This window comes from Electrona antarctica, assembly GCF_951216825.1.
Source record: "Electrona antarctica genome assembly, contig: scaffold_49, whole genome shotgun sequence".
Lineage (NCBI taxonomy): Eukaryota > Metazoa > Chordata > Actinopteri > Myctophiformes > Myctophidae > Electrona > Electrona antarctica.
Window position 1 is genome coordinate 856,635 of NW_027638103.1, and position 20,000 is coordinate 876,634.

Here is a 20,000-nt window from a genome sequence, read left to right on the forward strand (position 1 = left end):
CGCCCAGGCCTTTTGTCTGTCTCCGCTACGGCATGGAGACACAGGGACGTCCAGGCCTTTTGTCTGTCTCCGCTACGGCATGGAGACACAGGGACGTCCAGGCCTTTTGTCTGTCTCCGCTACGGCATGGAGACACAGGGACGCCCAGGCCTTTTGTCTGTCTCCGCTACGGCATGGAGACACAGGGACGCCCAGGCCTTTTGTCTGTCTCCGCTACGGCATGGAGACACAGGGACGCCCAGGCCTTTTGTCTGTCTCCGCTACGGCATGGAGACACAGGGACGCCCAGGCCTTTTGTCTGTCTCCGCTACGGCATGGAGACACAGGGACGCCCAGGCCTTTTGTCTGTCTCCGCTACGGCATGGAGACACAGGGACGCCCAGGCCTTTTGTCTGTCTCCGCTACGGCATGGAGACACAGGGACGCCCAGGCCTTTTGTCTGTCTCCGCTACGGCATGGAGACACAGGGACGCCCAGGCCTTTTGTCTGTCTCCGCTACGGCATGGAGACACAGGGACGCCCAGGCCTTTTGTCTGTCTCCGCTACGGCATGGAGACACAGGGACGCCCAGGCCTTTTGTCTGTCTCCGCTACGGCATGGAGACACAGGGACGCCCAGGCCTTTTGTCTGTCTCCGCTACGGCATGGAGACACAGGGACGCCCAGGCCTTTTGTCTGTCTCCGCTACGGCATGGAGACACAGGGACGCCCAGGCCTTTTGTCTGTCTCCGCTACGGCATGGAGACACAGGGACGCCCAGGCCTTTTGTCTGTCTCCGCTACGGCATGGAGACACAGGGACGCCCAGGCCTTTTGTCTGTCTCCGCTACGGCATGGAGACACAGGGACGCCCAGGCCTTTTGTCTGTCTCCGCTACGGCATGGAGACACAGGGACGCCCAGGCCTTTTGTCTGTCTCCGCTACGGCATGGAGACACAGGGACGCCCAGGCCTTTTGTCTGTCTCCGCTACGGCATGGAGACACAGGGACGCCCAGGCCTTTTGTCTGTCTCCGCTACGGCATGGAGACACAGGGACGCCCAGGCCTTTTGTCTGTCTCCGCTACGGCATGGAGACACAGGGACGCCCAGGCCTTTTGTCTGTCTCCGCTACGGCATGGAGACACAGGGACGCCCAGGCCTTTTGTCTGTCTCCGCTACGCCCTGGAGACACAGGGACGCCCAGGCCTTTTGTCTGTCTCCGCTACGCCATGGAGACACAGGGACGCCCAGGCCTTTTGTCTGTCTCCGCTACGGCATGGAGACACAGGGACGCCCAGGCCTTTTGTCTGTCTCCGCTACGGCATGGAGACACAGGGACGCCCAGGCCTTTTGTCTGTCTCCGCTACGGCATGGAGACACAGGGACGCCCAGGCCTTTTGTCTGTCTCCGCTACGCCCTGGAGACACAGGGACGCCCAGGCCTTTTGTCTGTCTCCGCTACGGCATGGAGACACAGGGACGCCCAGGCCTTTTGTCTGTCTCCGCTACGGCATGGAGACACAGGGACGCCCAGGCCTTTTGTCTGTCTCCGCTACGGCATGGAGACACAGGGACGCCCAGGCCTTTTGTCTGTCTCCGCTACGGCATGGAGACACAGGGACGCCCAGGCCTTTTGTCTGTCTCCGCTACGGCATGGAGACACAGGGACGCCCAGGCCTTTTGTCTGTCTCCGCTACGGCATGGAGACACAGGGACGCCCAGGCCTTTTGTCTGTCTCCGCTACGGCATGGAGACACAGGGACGCCCAGGCCTTTTGTCTGTCTCCGCTACGGCATGGAGACACAGGGACGCCCAGGCCTTTTGTCTGTCTCCGCTACGGCATGGAGACACAGGGACGCCCAGGCCTTTTGTCTGTCTCCGCTACGGCATGGAGACACAGGGACGCCCAGGCCTTTTGTCTGTCTCCGCTACGGCATGGAGACACAGGGACGCCCAGGCCTTTTGTCTGTCTCCGCTACGGCATGGAGACACAGGGACGCCCAGGCCTTTTGTCTGTCTCTGCTACGGCATGGAGACACAGGGACGCCCAGGCCTTTTGTCTGTCTCTGCTACGCCATGGAGACACAGGGACGCCCAGGCCTTTTGTCTGTCTCTGCTACGCCATGTCCGTCTGGACATAGAATTACTGCTTTTCAGCGAGAGAGAACACAACTCCTAGAAGTCTTACAAACCCAACAGTCCAAGGGTCGTTTCTTTAAAAGAGTCTGCCTGGAGCCGTTGAGTTCAGTTCACTGAGTCTCTGGTCCAAAGGGTTTGGCTCCAAGAACCCAGAAGAGAAATGACTGTACATGTCTGCCCCGCCCCCGGGACCCCAACGCTTGGCATGCAGTAGAAAGTTAACCCATGTAGGCCTGACGTCTTCTACATCCTGACCTCATGTTTCTGTATCAGTGGTGCTCAATATGTCATGTCAAGGACCCCCTGAATTATCTGTAATTGGCCGCCGACCCCCATCTGAAAATATGTTGTTCCAGGGACCCCCCAGAAGCAAAGATTTGAGTTAAAAACGTTCTCTCTGAAAGAATATATATTCAAAGATTTGAGGCACATTTCACAATCTTTCAAAAATAGCAGATCTACAAGCTCGTAGCGCGGCACTCGGTGCCGCGCTACGAGCTTGTAGATCTGCTGTTTTTCAACAGCTAAAGTACAACATAATGCTTAAAACACCAGAAGGGGTTAATGCATTTCTCTAACGAGTAATGATCTGTTAATAATTACATTAACCCTTTCCCTCCCTCCTCCCTGCAGAAAGACGTGCGGTCGGACCCAGAGGCCGTCAGACGGGTCGCCATGGCAGTCGACAAGCTTCTGGACAGCCTGGGATTACTGGCCGTGGAGGTACGTGCACGGCACGCGCACGCACACACACATACACGCATGGACGGCTCGCACACACGAGCGCGCACACACAGACACGCGCAGACACGTGCACGCACGGACGCATGCACAGATGCACCCTTATACATGCACTGAAAAAAGATTGTGGCAAAAGCTGAACAATTAATTAATACCTGACTGGAAGTCATTGGAATTGTGTTTGTTTACACTTTTCTATTCCTAATTGTTAGAGACGTAGTCGAGTTCCGCAAGCATCACTGAAGTGGCAATAATCACGTTAAACCACACTGGGCATATACCATATTCTGAATTACCAAAAAGAGGACACATGCGTGCATGTGCACGTGAACGTGCATGTGTCGTGCGTGCGTGGTTCTGTTTGAATTAAATTCAGATGTCAAAATAATCTATAACAAAAAAGTTATGGTCCTAAATTTGATCAAATATGCTCTATAAATAGTTATGTATTTATTTAAAGTAGTGGCTCTCAAAGGTGTGATCCAGGGACCCTCATGGTTCCTTGAGTGGGTTCCAAATGGACCCATTATAGGTCTGTAACTCTGAGAGTGTAACACATGGACCCTTATAGGTCTGTAACTCTGAGAGTGTAACACATGGACCCATTATAGGTCTGTAACTCTGAGAGTGTAACACATGGACCCAAATGGACCCTTATGGGTCTGTAACTCTGAGAGTGTAACACATGGACCCAAATGGACCCTTATAGGTCTGTAACTCAGAGTGTAACACATGGACCCAAATGGACCCTTATAGGTCTGTAACTCTGAGAGTGTAACACATGGACCCAAATGGACCCTTATGGGTCTGTAACTCTGAGAGTGTAACACATGGACCCAAATGGACCCTTATGGGTCTGTAACTCTGAGAGTGTAACACATGGACCCAAATGGACCCTTATAGGTCTGTAACTCTGAGAGTGTAACACATGGACCCAAATGGACCCTTATAGGTCTGTAACTCTGAGAGTGTACAAATGGAACCAAATGGACCCTTACGGGTCTGTAACTCTGAGAGTGTAACACATGGACCCAAATGGACCCTTACGGGTCTGTAACTCTGAGAGTGTACAAATGGAACCAAATGGACCCTTACGGGTCTGTAACTCTGAGAGTGTAACACATGGACCCTTATAGGTCTGTAACTCTGAGAGTGTAACACATGGACCCATTATAGGTCTGTAACTCTGAGAGTGTAACACATGGACCCAAATGGACCCTTATGGGTCTGTAACTCTGAGAGTGTAACACATGGACCCAAATGGACCCTTATAGGTCTGTAACTCAGAGTGTAACACATGGACCCAAATGGACCCTTATAGGTCTGTAACTCTGAGAGTGTACAAATGGAACCAAATGGACCCTTACGGGTCTGTAACTCTGAGAGTGTAACACATGGACCCAAATGGACCCTTACGGGTCTGTAACTCTGAGAGTGTACAAATGGAACCAAATGGACCCTTACGGGTCTGTAACTCTGAGAGTGTACAAATGGAACCAAATGGACCCTTACGGGTCTGTAACTCTGAGAGTGTACAAATGGAACCAAATGGACCCTTACGGGTCTGTAACTCTGAGAGTGTACAAATGGAACCAAATGGACCCTTACGGGTCTGTAACTCTGAGAGTGTACAAATGGAACCAAATGGACCCTTGCGGGTCTGTAACTCTGAGAGTGTACAAATGGAACCAAATGGACCCTTACGGGTCTGTAACTCAAATGGAACCAAACGGACCCTTACGGGTCCGTAACTCTGAGTGTGTACAAATGGAACCAAACGGACCCTTACGGGTCTGTAACTCTGAGTGTGTACAAATGGAACCAAACGGACCCTTACGGGTCTGTAACTCTGAGAGTGTACAAATGGAACCAAATGGACCCTTACAGGTCTGTAACTCTGAGAGTGTACAAATGGAACCAAACGGACCCTTACGGGTCTGTAACTCTTTGAGAGTGTACAAATGGAACCAAACGGACCCTTACGGGTCTGTAACTCTGAGAGTGTAACACATGGACCCAAATGGACCCTTATAGGTCTGTAACTCAGAGTGTAACACATGGACCCAAATGGACCCTTATAGGTCTGTAACTCTGAGAGTGTAACACATGGACCCAAATGGACCCTTATGGGTCTGTAACTCTGAGAGTGTAACACATGGACCCAAATGGACCCTTATAGGTCTGTAACTCTGAGAGTGTACAAATGGAACCAAATGGACCCTTACGGGTCTGTAACTCTGAGAGTGTAACACATGGACCCAAATGGACCCTTACGGGTCTGTAACTCTGAGAGTGTACAAATGGAACCAAATGGACCCTTACGGGTCTGTAACTCTGAGAGTGTACAAATGGAACCAAATGGACCCTTACGGGTCTGTAACTCTGAGAGTGTACAAATGGAACCAAATGGACCCTTACGGGTCTGTAACTCTGAGAGTGTACAAATGGAACCAAATGGACCCTTACGGGTCTGTAACTCTGAGAGTGTACAAATGGAACCAAATGGACCCTTGCGGGTCTGTAACTCTGAGAGTGTACAAATGGAACCAAATGGACCCTTACGGGTCTGTAACTCAAATGGAACCAAACGGACCCTTACGGGTCCGTAACTCTGAGAGTGTACAAATGGAACCAAACGGACCCTTACGGGTCCGTAACTCTTGAGTGTGTACAAATGGAACCAAACGGACCCTTACGGGTCTGTAACTCTGAGTGTGTACAAATGGAACCAAACGGACCCTTACGGGTCTGTAACTCTGAGAGTGTACAAATGGAACCAAATGGACCCTTACGGGTCTGTAACTCTGAGAGTGTACAAATGGAACCAAACGGACCCTTACGGGTCTGTAACTCTGAGAGTGTACAAATGGAACCAAACGGACCCTTACGGGTCTGTAACTCTGAGAGTGTACAAATGGAACCAAACGGACCCTTACGGGTCTGTAACTCTGAGAGTGTACAAATGGAACCAAACGGACCCTTACGGGTCTGTAACTCTGAGAGTGTACAAATGGAACCAAACGGACCCTTATGGGTCTGTAACTCTGAGAGTGTACAAATGGAACCAAACGGACCCTTACGGGTCTGTAACTCTGAGAGTGTACAAATGGAACCAAATGGACCCTTATGGGTCTGTAACTCTGAGAGTGTACAAATGGAACCAAACGGACCCTTACGGGTCTGTAACTCTGAGAGTGTACAAATGGAACCAAATGGACCCTTACGGGTCTGTAACTCTGAGAGTGTACAAATGGAACCAAATGGACCTAGCCACCGAGTTTGCTGCGCTCTGGGAAAACCGAGCAGCTGAATTCTTAGTTTTGATTAGGTCGTGAATGGTGCTGGTTCATGTCGGGTCAAACCATCTCGACCTGGGGCAGTGTGGGGTCAGAGGTCAAACAATCTCTACCTGGGGCAGTGTGGGGTCAGAGGTCAAACCATGTCTACCTGGGGCAGTGTGGGTTCATGTCAGGTCAAAGCTCTCTCTAAGGTCGTTACTGGAATGTTAGACGCTGTTCCTTTAGCCTCCACTCTGTACTCTGTACTGTCCACTGAGCTTCTCTCTGTCATGGAGGACACATGTCTCTTTATTTGTCTCTGAACAAACTGCTGCATCTAAGCTGTTCCAGCTGAAAACACACACACACACACACATACACATACACATACACATACACACACACACACACACACACATACATACACAAACACACCTCTCCCTCTGGTAAGGAATGAGACTAGACAGACACAGTGTGCTATTTGGCAGAGGCTGTAAGGCTGGCTCTGTGTGTCCGGCTGGGTTTCCCTGGCATGGCGGAGGACTTGGCTGCGTGCGTGCGTGCGTGCGTGCGTGCGTGCGTGCGTGCGTGCGTGCGTGCGTGCGAGACTCGGAGTAGAGTCGCTGTTTCTTCTCCTGGAAAGGAGCCAGCTGAGGTGGTTTGGGCATCTGGTTAGGACACCCCGGGGCAGACCAAGGACCACGTCCCACTGGGAGGAGACCCCGGGGCAGACCAAGGACCACGTCCCACTGGGAGGAGACCCCGGGGCAGACCAAGGACCACGTCCCACTGGGAGGAGACCCCGGGGCAGACCATGGATCAAGTCCCACTGGGAGGAGACCCCGGGGCAGACCAAGGACCACGTCCCACTGGGAGGAGACCCCGTCCCACTGGGTGGAGACCCCGAGGCAGACCAAGGACCAGTTCCCACTGGGAGGAGACCCCGGGGCAGACCAAGGACCACGTCCCACTGGGAGGAGACCCCGGGGCAGACCATGGACCACGTCCCACTGGGAGGAGACCCCGGGGCAGACCAAGGACCACGTCCCACTGGGAGGAGACCCCGGGGCAGACCAAGGACCACGTCCCACTGGGAGGAGACCCCGGGGCAGACCATGGACCACGTCCCACTGGGAGGAGACCCCGGGGCAGACCATGGACCACGTCCCACTGGGAGGAGACCCCGGGGCAGACCAAGGACCACGTCCCACTGGGAGGAGACCCCGGGGCAGACCAAGGACCACGTCCCACTGGGAGGAGATCCCCGGGGGGCAGACCAAGGACCACGTCCCACTGGGAGGAGACCCCCGGGGGGCAGACCAAGGATCACGTCCCACTGGGAGGAGACCCCGAGGCAGACCATGGATAAAGTCCCACTGGGAGGAGACCCCGAGGCAGACCAAGGACCACGTCCCACTGGGAGGAGACCCCGGGGCAGACCAAGGACCACGTCCCACTGGGAGGAGACCCCGGGGCAGACCAAGGACCACGTCCCACTGGGAGGAGACCCCGGGGCAGACCAAGGACCACGTCCCACTGGGAGGAGACCCCGGGGCAGACCATGGACCACGTCCCACTGGGAGGAGACCCCGGGGCAGACCAAGGACCACGTCCCACTGGGAGGAGACCCCGAGGCAGACCATGGATCAAGTCCCACTTGGAGGAGACCCCGAGGCAGACCATGGATCAAGTCCCACTGGGAGGAGACCCCAGGGCAGACCATGGATCAAGTCCCACTGGGAGGAGACCCGAGGCAGACCATGGATCAAGTCCCACTGGGAGGAGACCCCGGGGCAGACCAAGGACCACGTCCCACTGGGAGGAGACCCCGGGGCAGACCATGGATCACGTCCCACTGGGAGGAGACCCCGGGGCAGACCAAGGACCACGTCCCACTGGGAGGAGACCCCGAGGCAGACCATGGATCAAGTCCCACTGGGAGGAGACCCCCGGGGGGCAGACCAAGGACCACGTCCCACTGGGAGGAGACCCCCGGGGGGCAGACCAAGGACCACGTCCCACTGGGAGGAGACCCCGGGGCAGACCAAGGACCACGTCCCACTGGGAGGAGACCCCGAGGCAGACCAAGGACCACGTCCCACTGGGAGGAGACCCCGAGGCAGACCAAGGATCAAGTCCCACTGGGAGGAGACCCCGGGGCAGACCAAGGATCACGTCCCACTGGGAGGAGACCCCGAGGCAGACCAAGGACCACGTCCCACTGGGAGGAGACCCCGAGGCAGACCATGGATCAAGTCCCACTGGGAGGAGACCCCGGGGCAGACCAAGGACCACGTCCCACTGGGAGGAGACCCCGGGGCAGACCAAGGACCACGTCCCACTGGGAGGAGACCCCGGGGGGCAGACCAAGGACCACGTCCCACTGGGAGGAGACCCCGGGGCAGACCATGGATCAAGTCCCACTGGGAGGAGACCCCGAGGCAGACCAAGGACCACGTCCCACTGGGAGGAGACCCCGGGGCAGACCATGGACCACGTCCCACTGGGAGGAGACCCCGGGGCAGACCATGGACCACGTCCCACTGGGAGGAGACCCCGGGGCAGACCATGGACCACGTCCCACTGGGAGGAGACCCCGGGGCAGACCATGGACCACGTCCCACTGGGAGGAGACCCCGAGGCAGACCATGGATCAAGTCCCACTGGGAGGAGACCCCGGGGCAGACCATGGATCAAGTCCCACTGGGAGGAGACCCAGTCCCACTGGGAGGAGACCCCGGGGCAGACCATGGACCACGTCCCACTGGGAGGAGACCCCGGGGGGCAGACCAAGGACCACGTCCCACTGGGAGGAGACCCCGGGGCAGACCATGGATCAAGTCCCACTGGGAGGAGACCCCGAGGCAGACCAAGGACCACGTCCCACTGGGAGGAGACCCCGGGGCAGACCATGGACCACGTCCCACTGGGAGGAGACCCCGGGGCAGACCATGGACCACGTCCCACTGGGAGGAGACCCCGGGGCAGACCATGGACCACGTCCCACTGGGAGGAGACCCCGGGGCAGACCATGGACCACGTCCCACTGGGAGGAGACCCCGAGGCAGACCATGGATCAAGTCCCACTGGGAGGAGACCCCGGGGCAGACCATGGATCAAGTCCCACTGGGAGGAGACCCAGTCCCACTGGGAGGAGACCCCGGGGCAGACCATGGATCAAGTCCCACTGGGAGGAGACCCCAGGGCAGACCATGGATCAAGTCCCACTGGGAGGAGACCCCGAGGCAGACCATGGATCAAGTCCCACTGGGAGGAGACCCCGGGGCAGACCAAGGACCACGTCCCACTGGGAGGAGACCCCGGGGCAGACCATGGATCACGTCCCACTGGGAGGAGACCCCGGGGCAGACCAAGGACCACGTCCCACTGGGAGGAGACCCCGAGGCAGACCATGGATCAAGTCCCACTGGGAGGAGACCCCCGGGGGGCAGACCAAGGACCACGTCCCACTGGGAGGAGACCCCCGGGGGGCAGACCAAGGACCACGTCCCACTGGGAGGAGACCCCGGGGGGCAGACCAAGGACCACGTCCCACTGGGAGGAGACCCCGAGGCAGACCAAGGACCACGTCCCACTGGGAGGAGACCCCGAGGCAGACCAAGGATCAAGTCCCACTGGGAGGAGACCCCGGGGCAGACCAAGGATCACGTCCCACTGGGAGGAGACCCCGAGGCAGACCAAGGACCACGTCCCACTGGGAGGAGACCCCGAGGCAGACCATGGATCAAGTCCCACTGGGAGGAGACCCCGGGGCAGACCAAGGACCACGTCCCACTGGGAGGAGACCCCGGGGCAGACCAAGGACCACGTCCCACTGGGAGGAGACCCCGGGGGGCAGACCAAGGACCACGTCCCACTGGGAGGAGACCCCGGGGCAGACCATGGATCAAGTCCCACTGGGAGGAGACCCCGTGGCAGACCAAGGACCACGTCCCACTGGGAGGAGACCCCGGGGCAGACCATGGACCACGTCCCACTGGGAGGAGACCCCGGGGCAGACCATGGACCACGTCCCACTGGGAGGAGACCCCGGGGCAGACCATGGACCACGTCCCACTGGGAGGAGACCCCGGGGCAGACCATGGACCACGTCCCACTGGGAGGAGACCCCGGGGCAGACCATGGATCAAGTCCCACTGGGAGGAGACCCAGTCCCACTGGGAGGAGACCCCGGGGCAGACCATGGATCAAGTCCCACTGGGAGGAGACCCCGGGGCAGACCATGGATCAAGTCCCACTGGGAGGAGACCCCGGGGCAGACCATGGATCAAGTCCCACTGGGAGGAGACCCAGTCCCACTGGGAGGAGACCCCGGGGCAGACCATGGATCAAGTCCCACTGGGAGGAGACCCCGGGGCAGACCATGGATCAAGTCCCACTGGGAGGAGACCCAGTCCCACTGGGAGGAGACCCCGGGGCAGACCATGGATCAAGTCCCACTAGAAGACCTGTCCAGTTGCACATGTTTTCATGGTGCTTTAGAACAGTGGTTTCCATGTCATGTCAAGGACCCCCACATTGACACCAGCCCGCGGGACCCCCATTTGAAGAGATATGCCAGGGACCCCCCATAAGAAGTTTTTTCGGTTCTAGCAGTGATTCTCAACCCGTTTAATTTCAAGGACCCCCATTTAATGACATTTCTATCTCTGGGACCACCAATTTATATTGTAAAATCTATGTTAATTTAACTCTGAGAGTCCGTTTGGTTCCATTTGTACACTCTCTGAGTTACAGACCCATAAAGGTCCATTTGGTTCCAAACTATCATTTAGCTGGGGGACCCCCTGGAAGTCCCTCAGGGACCCCTGGGGGTCCCCGGACCCCACTTTGGGAACCACTGCTTTAGAAGGGAAGGAAAGCCAGTTTTCTTTGTTCTGTTGTCACTTCTTGGAAGGACATATTCCACATGTGGGTGGCACTGTGTGACACACTGCCCTCTGGTGGAACCTGTTGGAAGGACATTCATCCCACTTCATGTTGGTCGTGAGTGACTCCCTGACCTCTCACCTCGTTCTGTTGCACAAAATGTCGTGGGTTTTTTGACGACATTTCGCTGAGCCGGTGAAACCACAGGTTGGTGATGTTAAAACCGCTTCTATTCTGGTCTCTGCCCTTTGCTCCAGTCATCTCCCACCTCTCTGTGCTCCAGTCCTCTCCCACCTCTCTGTGCTCCAGTCATCTCCCACCTCTCTGTGCTCCAGTCCTCTCCCACCTCTCTGTGCTCCAGTCATCTCCCACCTCTCTGTGCTCCAGTCCTCTCCCACCTCTCTGTGCTCCAGTCCTCTCCCACCTCTCTGTGCTCCAGTCATCTCCCACCTCTCTGCGCTCCAGTCATCTCCCACCTCTCTGTGCTCCAGTCATCTCCCACCTCTCTGTGGTCCAGTCATCTCCCACCTCTCTGTGCTCCAGTCCTCTCCCACCTCTCTGTGCTCCAGTCATCTCCTACCTCTCTGTGCTCCAGTCATCTCCCACCTCTCTGTGCTCCAGTCATCTCCCACCTCTCTGTGCTCCAGTCATCTCCTACCTCTCTGTGCTCCAGTCATCTCCCACCTCTCTGTGCTCCAGCCATCTCCTACCTCTCTGTGCTCCAGTCATCTCCCACCTCTGTGCTCCAGTCATCTCCTACCTCTCTGTGCTCCAGTCATCTCCCACCTCTCTGTGCTCCAGCCATCTCCCACCTCTCTGCGCTCCAGTCCTCTCCCACCTCTCTGTGCTCCAGTCATCTCCCACCTATCTGCGCTCCAGTCCTCTCCCACCTCTCTGTGCTCCAGCCATCTCCCACCTCTCTGTGCTCCAGTCCTCTCCCACCTCTCTGTGCTCCAGAGCTGTCATAGCATTTACAATGTAGGCATTTATCAGACGCTCTTAATCCAGAGCGATTTACATTAAGCAAGAACAACAGCATGGCAATACATCACATACATAGTCATCATGAATCATACGTAAGCTTAACCCATTTTGACCTGAGTTCAGATTCTAAAAATGTTCTTCTACATCCTGACAGTTTTCTGAAAAAGCCATGTTTCTATGTCAGTCGTTCTTCGATTTTTCAAAAATAGCAGACCTACAAGCTCGTAGCGCGCCACTCGGTGGCGCGCTATGAGCTTGTAGGTCTGCTATTTTTCAATAGCTAAAGCATAACATAATGCTAACACCAAAATGGGTTAAGAACGTAACCGTGTAGTATCTATATAATGGAAGTATGAGTACAGTATGTCTACAGTATGTGTACAGTACTATATAGTGCTATGTCTACATAAAATGCTATGCTAAGTTACATAAGTACTACGGCAAGTGGTTCGAATTTTAAGTTGGTGATTAATTGATGATTAATTGGTGATTAATTGGTGATTAATTGTCACATGGATAATTACGATTAACGATTGAATTGTGTTTTGCATTGAACTTTGGGAACGTTACCGTTTTAATTTGCTTATCTTTGAGGCTCCGTGATCACACACTGTCATGAACACATGAACACACTGCCATGAACACACTGCCATGAACACACTGCCATGAACACACTGCCCTGAACACATGAACACACTGCCATGAACACACTGCCATGAACACACTGCCATGAACACATGAACACACTGCCATGAACACACTGCCATGAACACATGAACACACTGCCATGAACACACTGCCATGAACACATGAACACACTGCCATGAACACACTGCCATGAACACACTGCCATGAACACACTGCCATGAACACACTGCCATGAACACATGAACACATGAACACATGAACACATGAACACATGAACACACTGCCATGAACACATGAACACACTGCCATGAACACACTGCCATGAACACACTGCCATGAACACACTGCCATGAACACACTGCCATGAACACATGAACACATGAACACATGAACACATGAACACATGAACACACTGCCATGAACACACTGCCATGAACACATGAACACACTGCCATGAACACATGAACACACTGCCATGAACACACTGCCATGAACACATGAACACACTGCCATGAACACACTGCCATGAACACATGAACACACTGCCATGAACACACTGCCATGAACACATGAACACACTGCCATGAACACACTGCCATGAACACACTGCCATGAACACATGAACACACTGCCATGAACACACTGCCATGAACACATGAACACACTGCCATGAACACACTGCCATGAACACACTGCCATGAACACACTGCCATGAACACACTGCCATGAACACATGAACACACTGCCATGAACACACTGCCATGAACACATGAACACACTGCCATGAACACATGAACACACTGCCATGAACACACTGCCATGAACACACTGCCATGAACACATGAACACACTGCCATGAACACACTGCCATGAACACACTGCCCTGAACACACTGCCATGAACACACTGCCATGAACACACTGCCATGAACACACTGCCATGAACACACTGCCATGAACACATGAACACACTGCCATGAACACACTGCCATGAACACATGAACACACTGCCATGAACACATGAACACACTGCTATGAACACATGAACACACTGCCATGAACACACTGCCATGAACACACTGCCATGAACACATGAACACACTGCCATGAACACATGAACACACTGCCATGAACACACTGCCATGAACACACTGCCATGAACACATGAACACACTGCCATGAACACACTGCCATGAACACACTGCCATGAACACACTGCCATGAACACATGAACACACTGCCATGAACACACTGCCATGAACACATGAACACACTGCCATGAACACACTGCCATGAACACATGAACACACTGCCATGAACACACTGCCATGAACACACTGCCCTGAACACATGAACACACTGCCATGAACACACTGCCATGAACACATGAACACACTGCCATGAACACATGAACACACTGCCATGAACACACTGCCATGAACACATGAACACACTGCCATGAACACACTGCCATGAACACACTGCCCTGAACACATGAACACACTGCCATGAACACACTGCCATGAACACATGAACACACTGCCATGAACACACTGCCATGAACACACTGCCATGAACACATGAACACACTGCCATGAACACACTGCCATGAACACACTGCCATGAACACATGAACACACTGCCATGAACACATGAACACACTGCCATGAACACATGAACACACTGCCCTGAACACATGAACACACTGCCATGAACACACTGCCATGAACACATGAACACACTGCCATGAACACACTGCCATGAACACACTGCCATGAACACATGAACACACTGCCATGAACACACTGCCATGAACACACTGCCATGAACACACTGCCCTGAACACATGAACACACTGCCATGAACACACTGCCATGAACACACTGCCCTGAACACATGAACACACTGCCATGAACACACTACCATGAACACACTGCCATGAACACATGAACACACTGCTATGAACACATGAACACACTGCTATGAACACATGAACACACTGCTATGAACACATGAACACACTGCTATGAACACATGAACACACTGCCATGAACACATGAACACACTGCTATGAACACATGAACACACTGCTATGAACACATGAACACACTGCCATGAACACACTGCCCTGAACACATGAACACACTGCCATGAACACACTGCCATGAACACACTGCCCTGAACACATGAACACACTGCCATGAACACACTACCATGAACACACTGCCATGAACACATGAACACATGAACACACTGCCATGAACACACTACCATGAACACACTGCCATGAACACATGAACACACTGCCATGAACACACTGCCATGAACACACTGCCCTGAACACATGAACACACTGCCATGAACACACTGCCATGAACACATGAACACACTGCCATGAACACACTGCCATGAACACATGAACACACTGCCATGAACACACTGCCATGAACACATGAACACACTGCCATGAACACATGAACACACTGCCATGAACACACTGCCATGAACACACTACCATGAACACATGAACACACTGCCATGAACACACTGCCATGAACACACTGCCATGAACACACTACCATGAACACATGAACACACTGCCATGAACACACTGCCATGAACACATGAACACACTGCCATGAACACATGAACACACTGCCATGAACACACTGCCATGAACACACTACCATGAACACATGAACACACTGCCATGAACACACTGCCATGAACACACTGCCATGAACACACTACCATGAACACATGAACACACTGCCATGAACACACTGCCATGAACACACTGCCCTGAACACACTGCCATGAACACATGAACACACTGCCATGAACACATGAACACACTGCCATGAACACATGAACACACTGCCATGAACACACTGCCATGAACACATGAACACACTGCCATGAACACATGAACACACTGCCATGAACACACTGCCATGAACACATGAACACACTGCCATGAACACATGAACACACTGCCATGAACACATGAACACACTGCCATGAACACACTGCCATGAACACACTGCCCTGAACACATGAACACACTGCCATGAACACACTGCCATGAACACACTGCCATGAACACATGAACACACTGCCATGAACACACTGCCATGAACACACTGCCATGAACACATGAACACACTGCCATGAACACACTGCCATGAACACACTGCCATGAACACACTGCCATGAACACATGAACACACTGCCATGAACACATGAACACACTGCCATGAACACACTGCCATGAACACATGAACACACTGCCATGAACACATGAACACACTGCCCTGAACACACTGCCATGAACACATGAACACACTGCCATGAACACATGAACACACTGCCATGAACACACTGCCATGAACACACTGCCATGAACACATGAACACACTGCTATGAACACATGAACACACTGCCATGAACACACTGCCATGAACACACTGCCATGAACACACTGCCATGAACACATGAACACACTGCCATGAACACATGAACACACTGCCATGAACACACTGCCATGAACACATGAACACACTGCCATGAACACATGAACACACTGCCATGAACACACTGCCATGAACACATGAACACACTGCCATGAACACATGAACACACTGCCATGAACACACTGCCATGAACACATGAACACACTGCTATGAACACATGAACACACTGCTATGAACACACTGCCATGAACACACTGCCATGAACACATGAACACACTGCCATGAACACACTGCCATGAACACATGAACACACTGCCATGAACACACTGCCATGAACACATGAACACACTGCTATGAACACATGAACACACTGCCATGAACACACTGCTATGAACACACTGCCATGAACACACTGCTATGAACACATGAACACACTGCCATGAACACACTGCCATGAACACATGAACACACTGCCATGAACACATGAACACACTGCTATGAACACACTGCCATGAACACATGAACACACTGCCATGAACACATGAACACACTGCCATGAACACATGAACACACTGCTATGAACACACTACCATGAACACACTGCTATGAACACACTGCCATGAACACACTGCCATGAACACATGAACACACTGCTATGAACACATGAACACACTGCTATGAACACACTGCCATGAACACACTGCTATGAACACATGAACACACTGCCATGAACACACTGCTATGAACACATGAACACACTGCCATGAACACACTGCCATGAACACACTGCCATGAACACATGAACACACTGCCATGAACACACTGCTATGAACACATGAACACACTGCCATGAACACACTGCCATGAACACACTGCCATGAACACACTGCCATGAACACATGAACACACTGCCATGAACACACTGCCATGAACACACTGCTATGAACACATGAACACACTGCCATGAACACACTGCCATGAACACACTGCTATGAACACATGAACACACTGCCATGAACACATGAACACACTGCTATGAACACATGAACACACTGCCATGAACACATGAACACACTGCCATGAACACATGAACACACTGCCATGAACACATGAACACACTGCCATGAACACACTGCTATGAACACATGAACACACTGCCATGAACACACTGCCATGAACACACTGCCATGAACACATGAACACACTGCCATGAACACATGAACACACTGCCATGAACACACTGCTATGAACACACTGCCATGAACACATGAACACACTGCCATGAACACACTGCTATGAACACACTGCCATGAACACATGAACACACTGCCATGAACACACTGCCATGAACACACTGCTATGAACACATGAACACACTGCCATGAACACACTGCCATGAACACATGAACACACTGCCATGAACACACTGCTATGAACACATGAACACACTGCCATGAACACATGAACACACTGCCATGAACACATGAACACACTGCCATGAACACATGAACACACTGCCATGAACACACTGCTATGAACACATGAACACACTGCCATGAACACATGAACACACTGCCATGAACACATGAACACACTGCCATGAACACATGAACACACTGCCATGAACACATGAACACACTGCCATGAACACACTGCCATGAACACATGAACACACTGCCATGAACACATTAACACACTGCTATGAACACATGAACACACTGCTATGAACACATGAACACACTGCTATGAACACACTGCCATGAACACACTGCCATGAACACACTACCATGAACACATGAACACACTGCTATGAACACACTGCCATGAACACACTACCATGAACACATGAACACACTGCCATGAACACACTACCATGAACACATGAACACACTGCCATGAACACACTGCCATGAACACATGAACACACTGCTATGAACACATGAACACACTGCTATGAACACATGAACACACTGCTATGAACACATGAACACACTGCTATGAACACATGAACACACTGCTATGAACACACTGCCATGAACACACTGCCATGAACACACTACCATGAACACATGAACACACTGCTATGAACACACTGCCATGAACACACTGCCATGAACACACTGCCATGAACACATGAACACACTGCCATGAACACACTGCCATGAACACACTGCCATGAACACATGAACACACTGCCATGAACACACTGCCATGAACACACTGCCATGAACACATGAACACACTGCCATGAACACACTGCCATGAACACATGAACACACTACCATGAACACATGAACACACTGCCATGAACACATGAACACACTACCATGAACACATGAACACACTGCCATGAACACACTGCCCTGAACACATGAACACACTGCTATGAACACATGAACACACTGCCATGAACACACTGCTATGAACACATGAACACACTGCTATGAACACATGAACACACTGCTATGAACACACTGCCATGAACACATGAACACACTGCTATGAACACATGAACACATGAACACACTGCCATGAACACACTGCCATGAACACACTACCATGAACACATGAACACACTGCCATGAACACACTGCCATGAACACACTGCCATGAACACACTGCCATGAACACATGAACACACTGCCATGAACACACTGCCATGAACACACTGCCCTGAACACACTGCCATGAACACATGAACACACTGCCATGAACACATGAACACACTGCCATGAACACATGAACACACTGCCATGAACACACTGCCATGAACACATGAACACACTGCCATGAACACATGAACACACTGCCATGAACACACTGCCATGAACACATGAACACACTGCCATGAACACATGAACACACTGCCATGAACACATGAACACACTGCCATGAACACATGAACACACTGCCATGAACACACTGCCATGAACACACTGCCATGAACACACTGCCATGAACACACTGCCATGAACACATGAACACACTGCCATGAACACATGAACACACTGCCATGAACACATGAACACACTGCTATGAACACATGAACACACTGCTATGAACACACTGCCATGAACACATGAACACACTGCCATGAACACACTGCTATGAACACATGAACACACTGCTATGAACACATGAACACACTGCTATGAACACACTGCTATGAACACATGAACACACTGCCATGAACACACTGCCATGAACACACTGCCATGAACACATGAACACACTGCCATGAACACACTGCTATGACCCGGAGTAAAGTGTGTGTGTGTGTGTGTGTGTGTGTGTGTGTGTGTGTGTGTGTGTGTGTGTGTGTGTGTGTGTGTGTGTGTGTGTGTGTGTGTGTGTGTGTGTGTGTGTGTGTGTGTGTGTGTGTGTGTGTGTGTGTGTGTGGGGGTCATGACTGGAGTAAAGTGTGTGTGTGTGCTGGTCAACAGGGTGTAGAGTGGACAGATATGCTGAGCTCATCCAATACGATGTTAACACAACCACATGCTTTTATATCAGATACGGACAGACATGGCCTGGAGGGGGGGCATTGGAGCGGTTAGGCACCGCTCCAATGCCCCCCCTCCAGTATGAACAGACCTGTATGTCTGGAGGGGGGGCATTGGAGCGGTTAGGCACCGCTCCAATGCCCCCCCTCCAGTATGAACAGACCTGTATGTCTGGAGGGGGGGCATTGGAGCGGTTAGGCACCGCTCCAATGCCCCCCCTCCAGTATGAACAGACCTGTATGTCTGGAGGGGGGGCATTGGAGCGGTTAGGCACCGCTCCAATGCCCCCCCTCCAGTATGAACAGACCTGTATGTCTGGAGGGGGGGGCATTGGAGCGGTTAGGCACCGCTCCAATGCCCCCCCTCCA

General features: G+C 52.7%; 1 protein-coding gene across 1 annotated transcript in view; it reads left to right on the forward strand.

The window, feature by feature from the left end:
• Positions 1-2,754: 2,754 nt before the first annotated feature.
• The window catches only part of LOC306918392 (phospholipid-transporting ATPase ABCA1-like), a gene marked incomplete at its 3' end in the record, with an annotated part of 70,022 nt that continues 52,776 nt past the window's right edge, over positions 2,755-20,000 (forward strand). The window contains exon 1 of the mRNA XM_079531291.1: positions 2,755-2,839. Coding sequence (XP_079387417.1) covers positions 2,792-2,839 — 48 coding nt within the window. The remainder of the gene's footprint in view (positions 2,840-20,000) is intronic.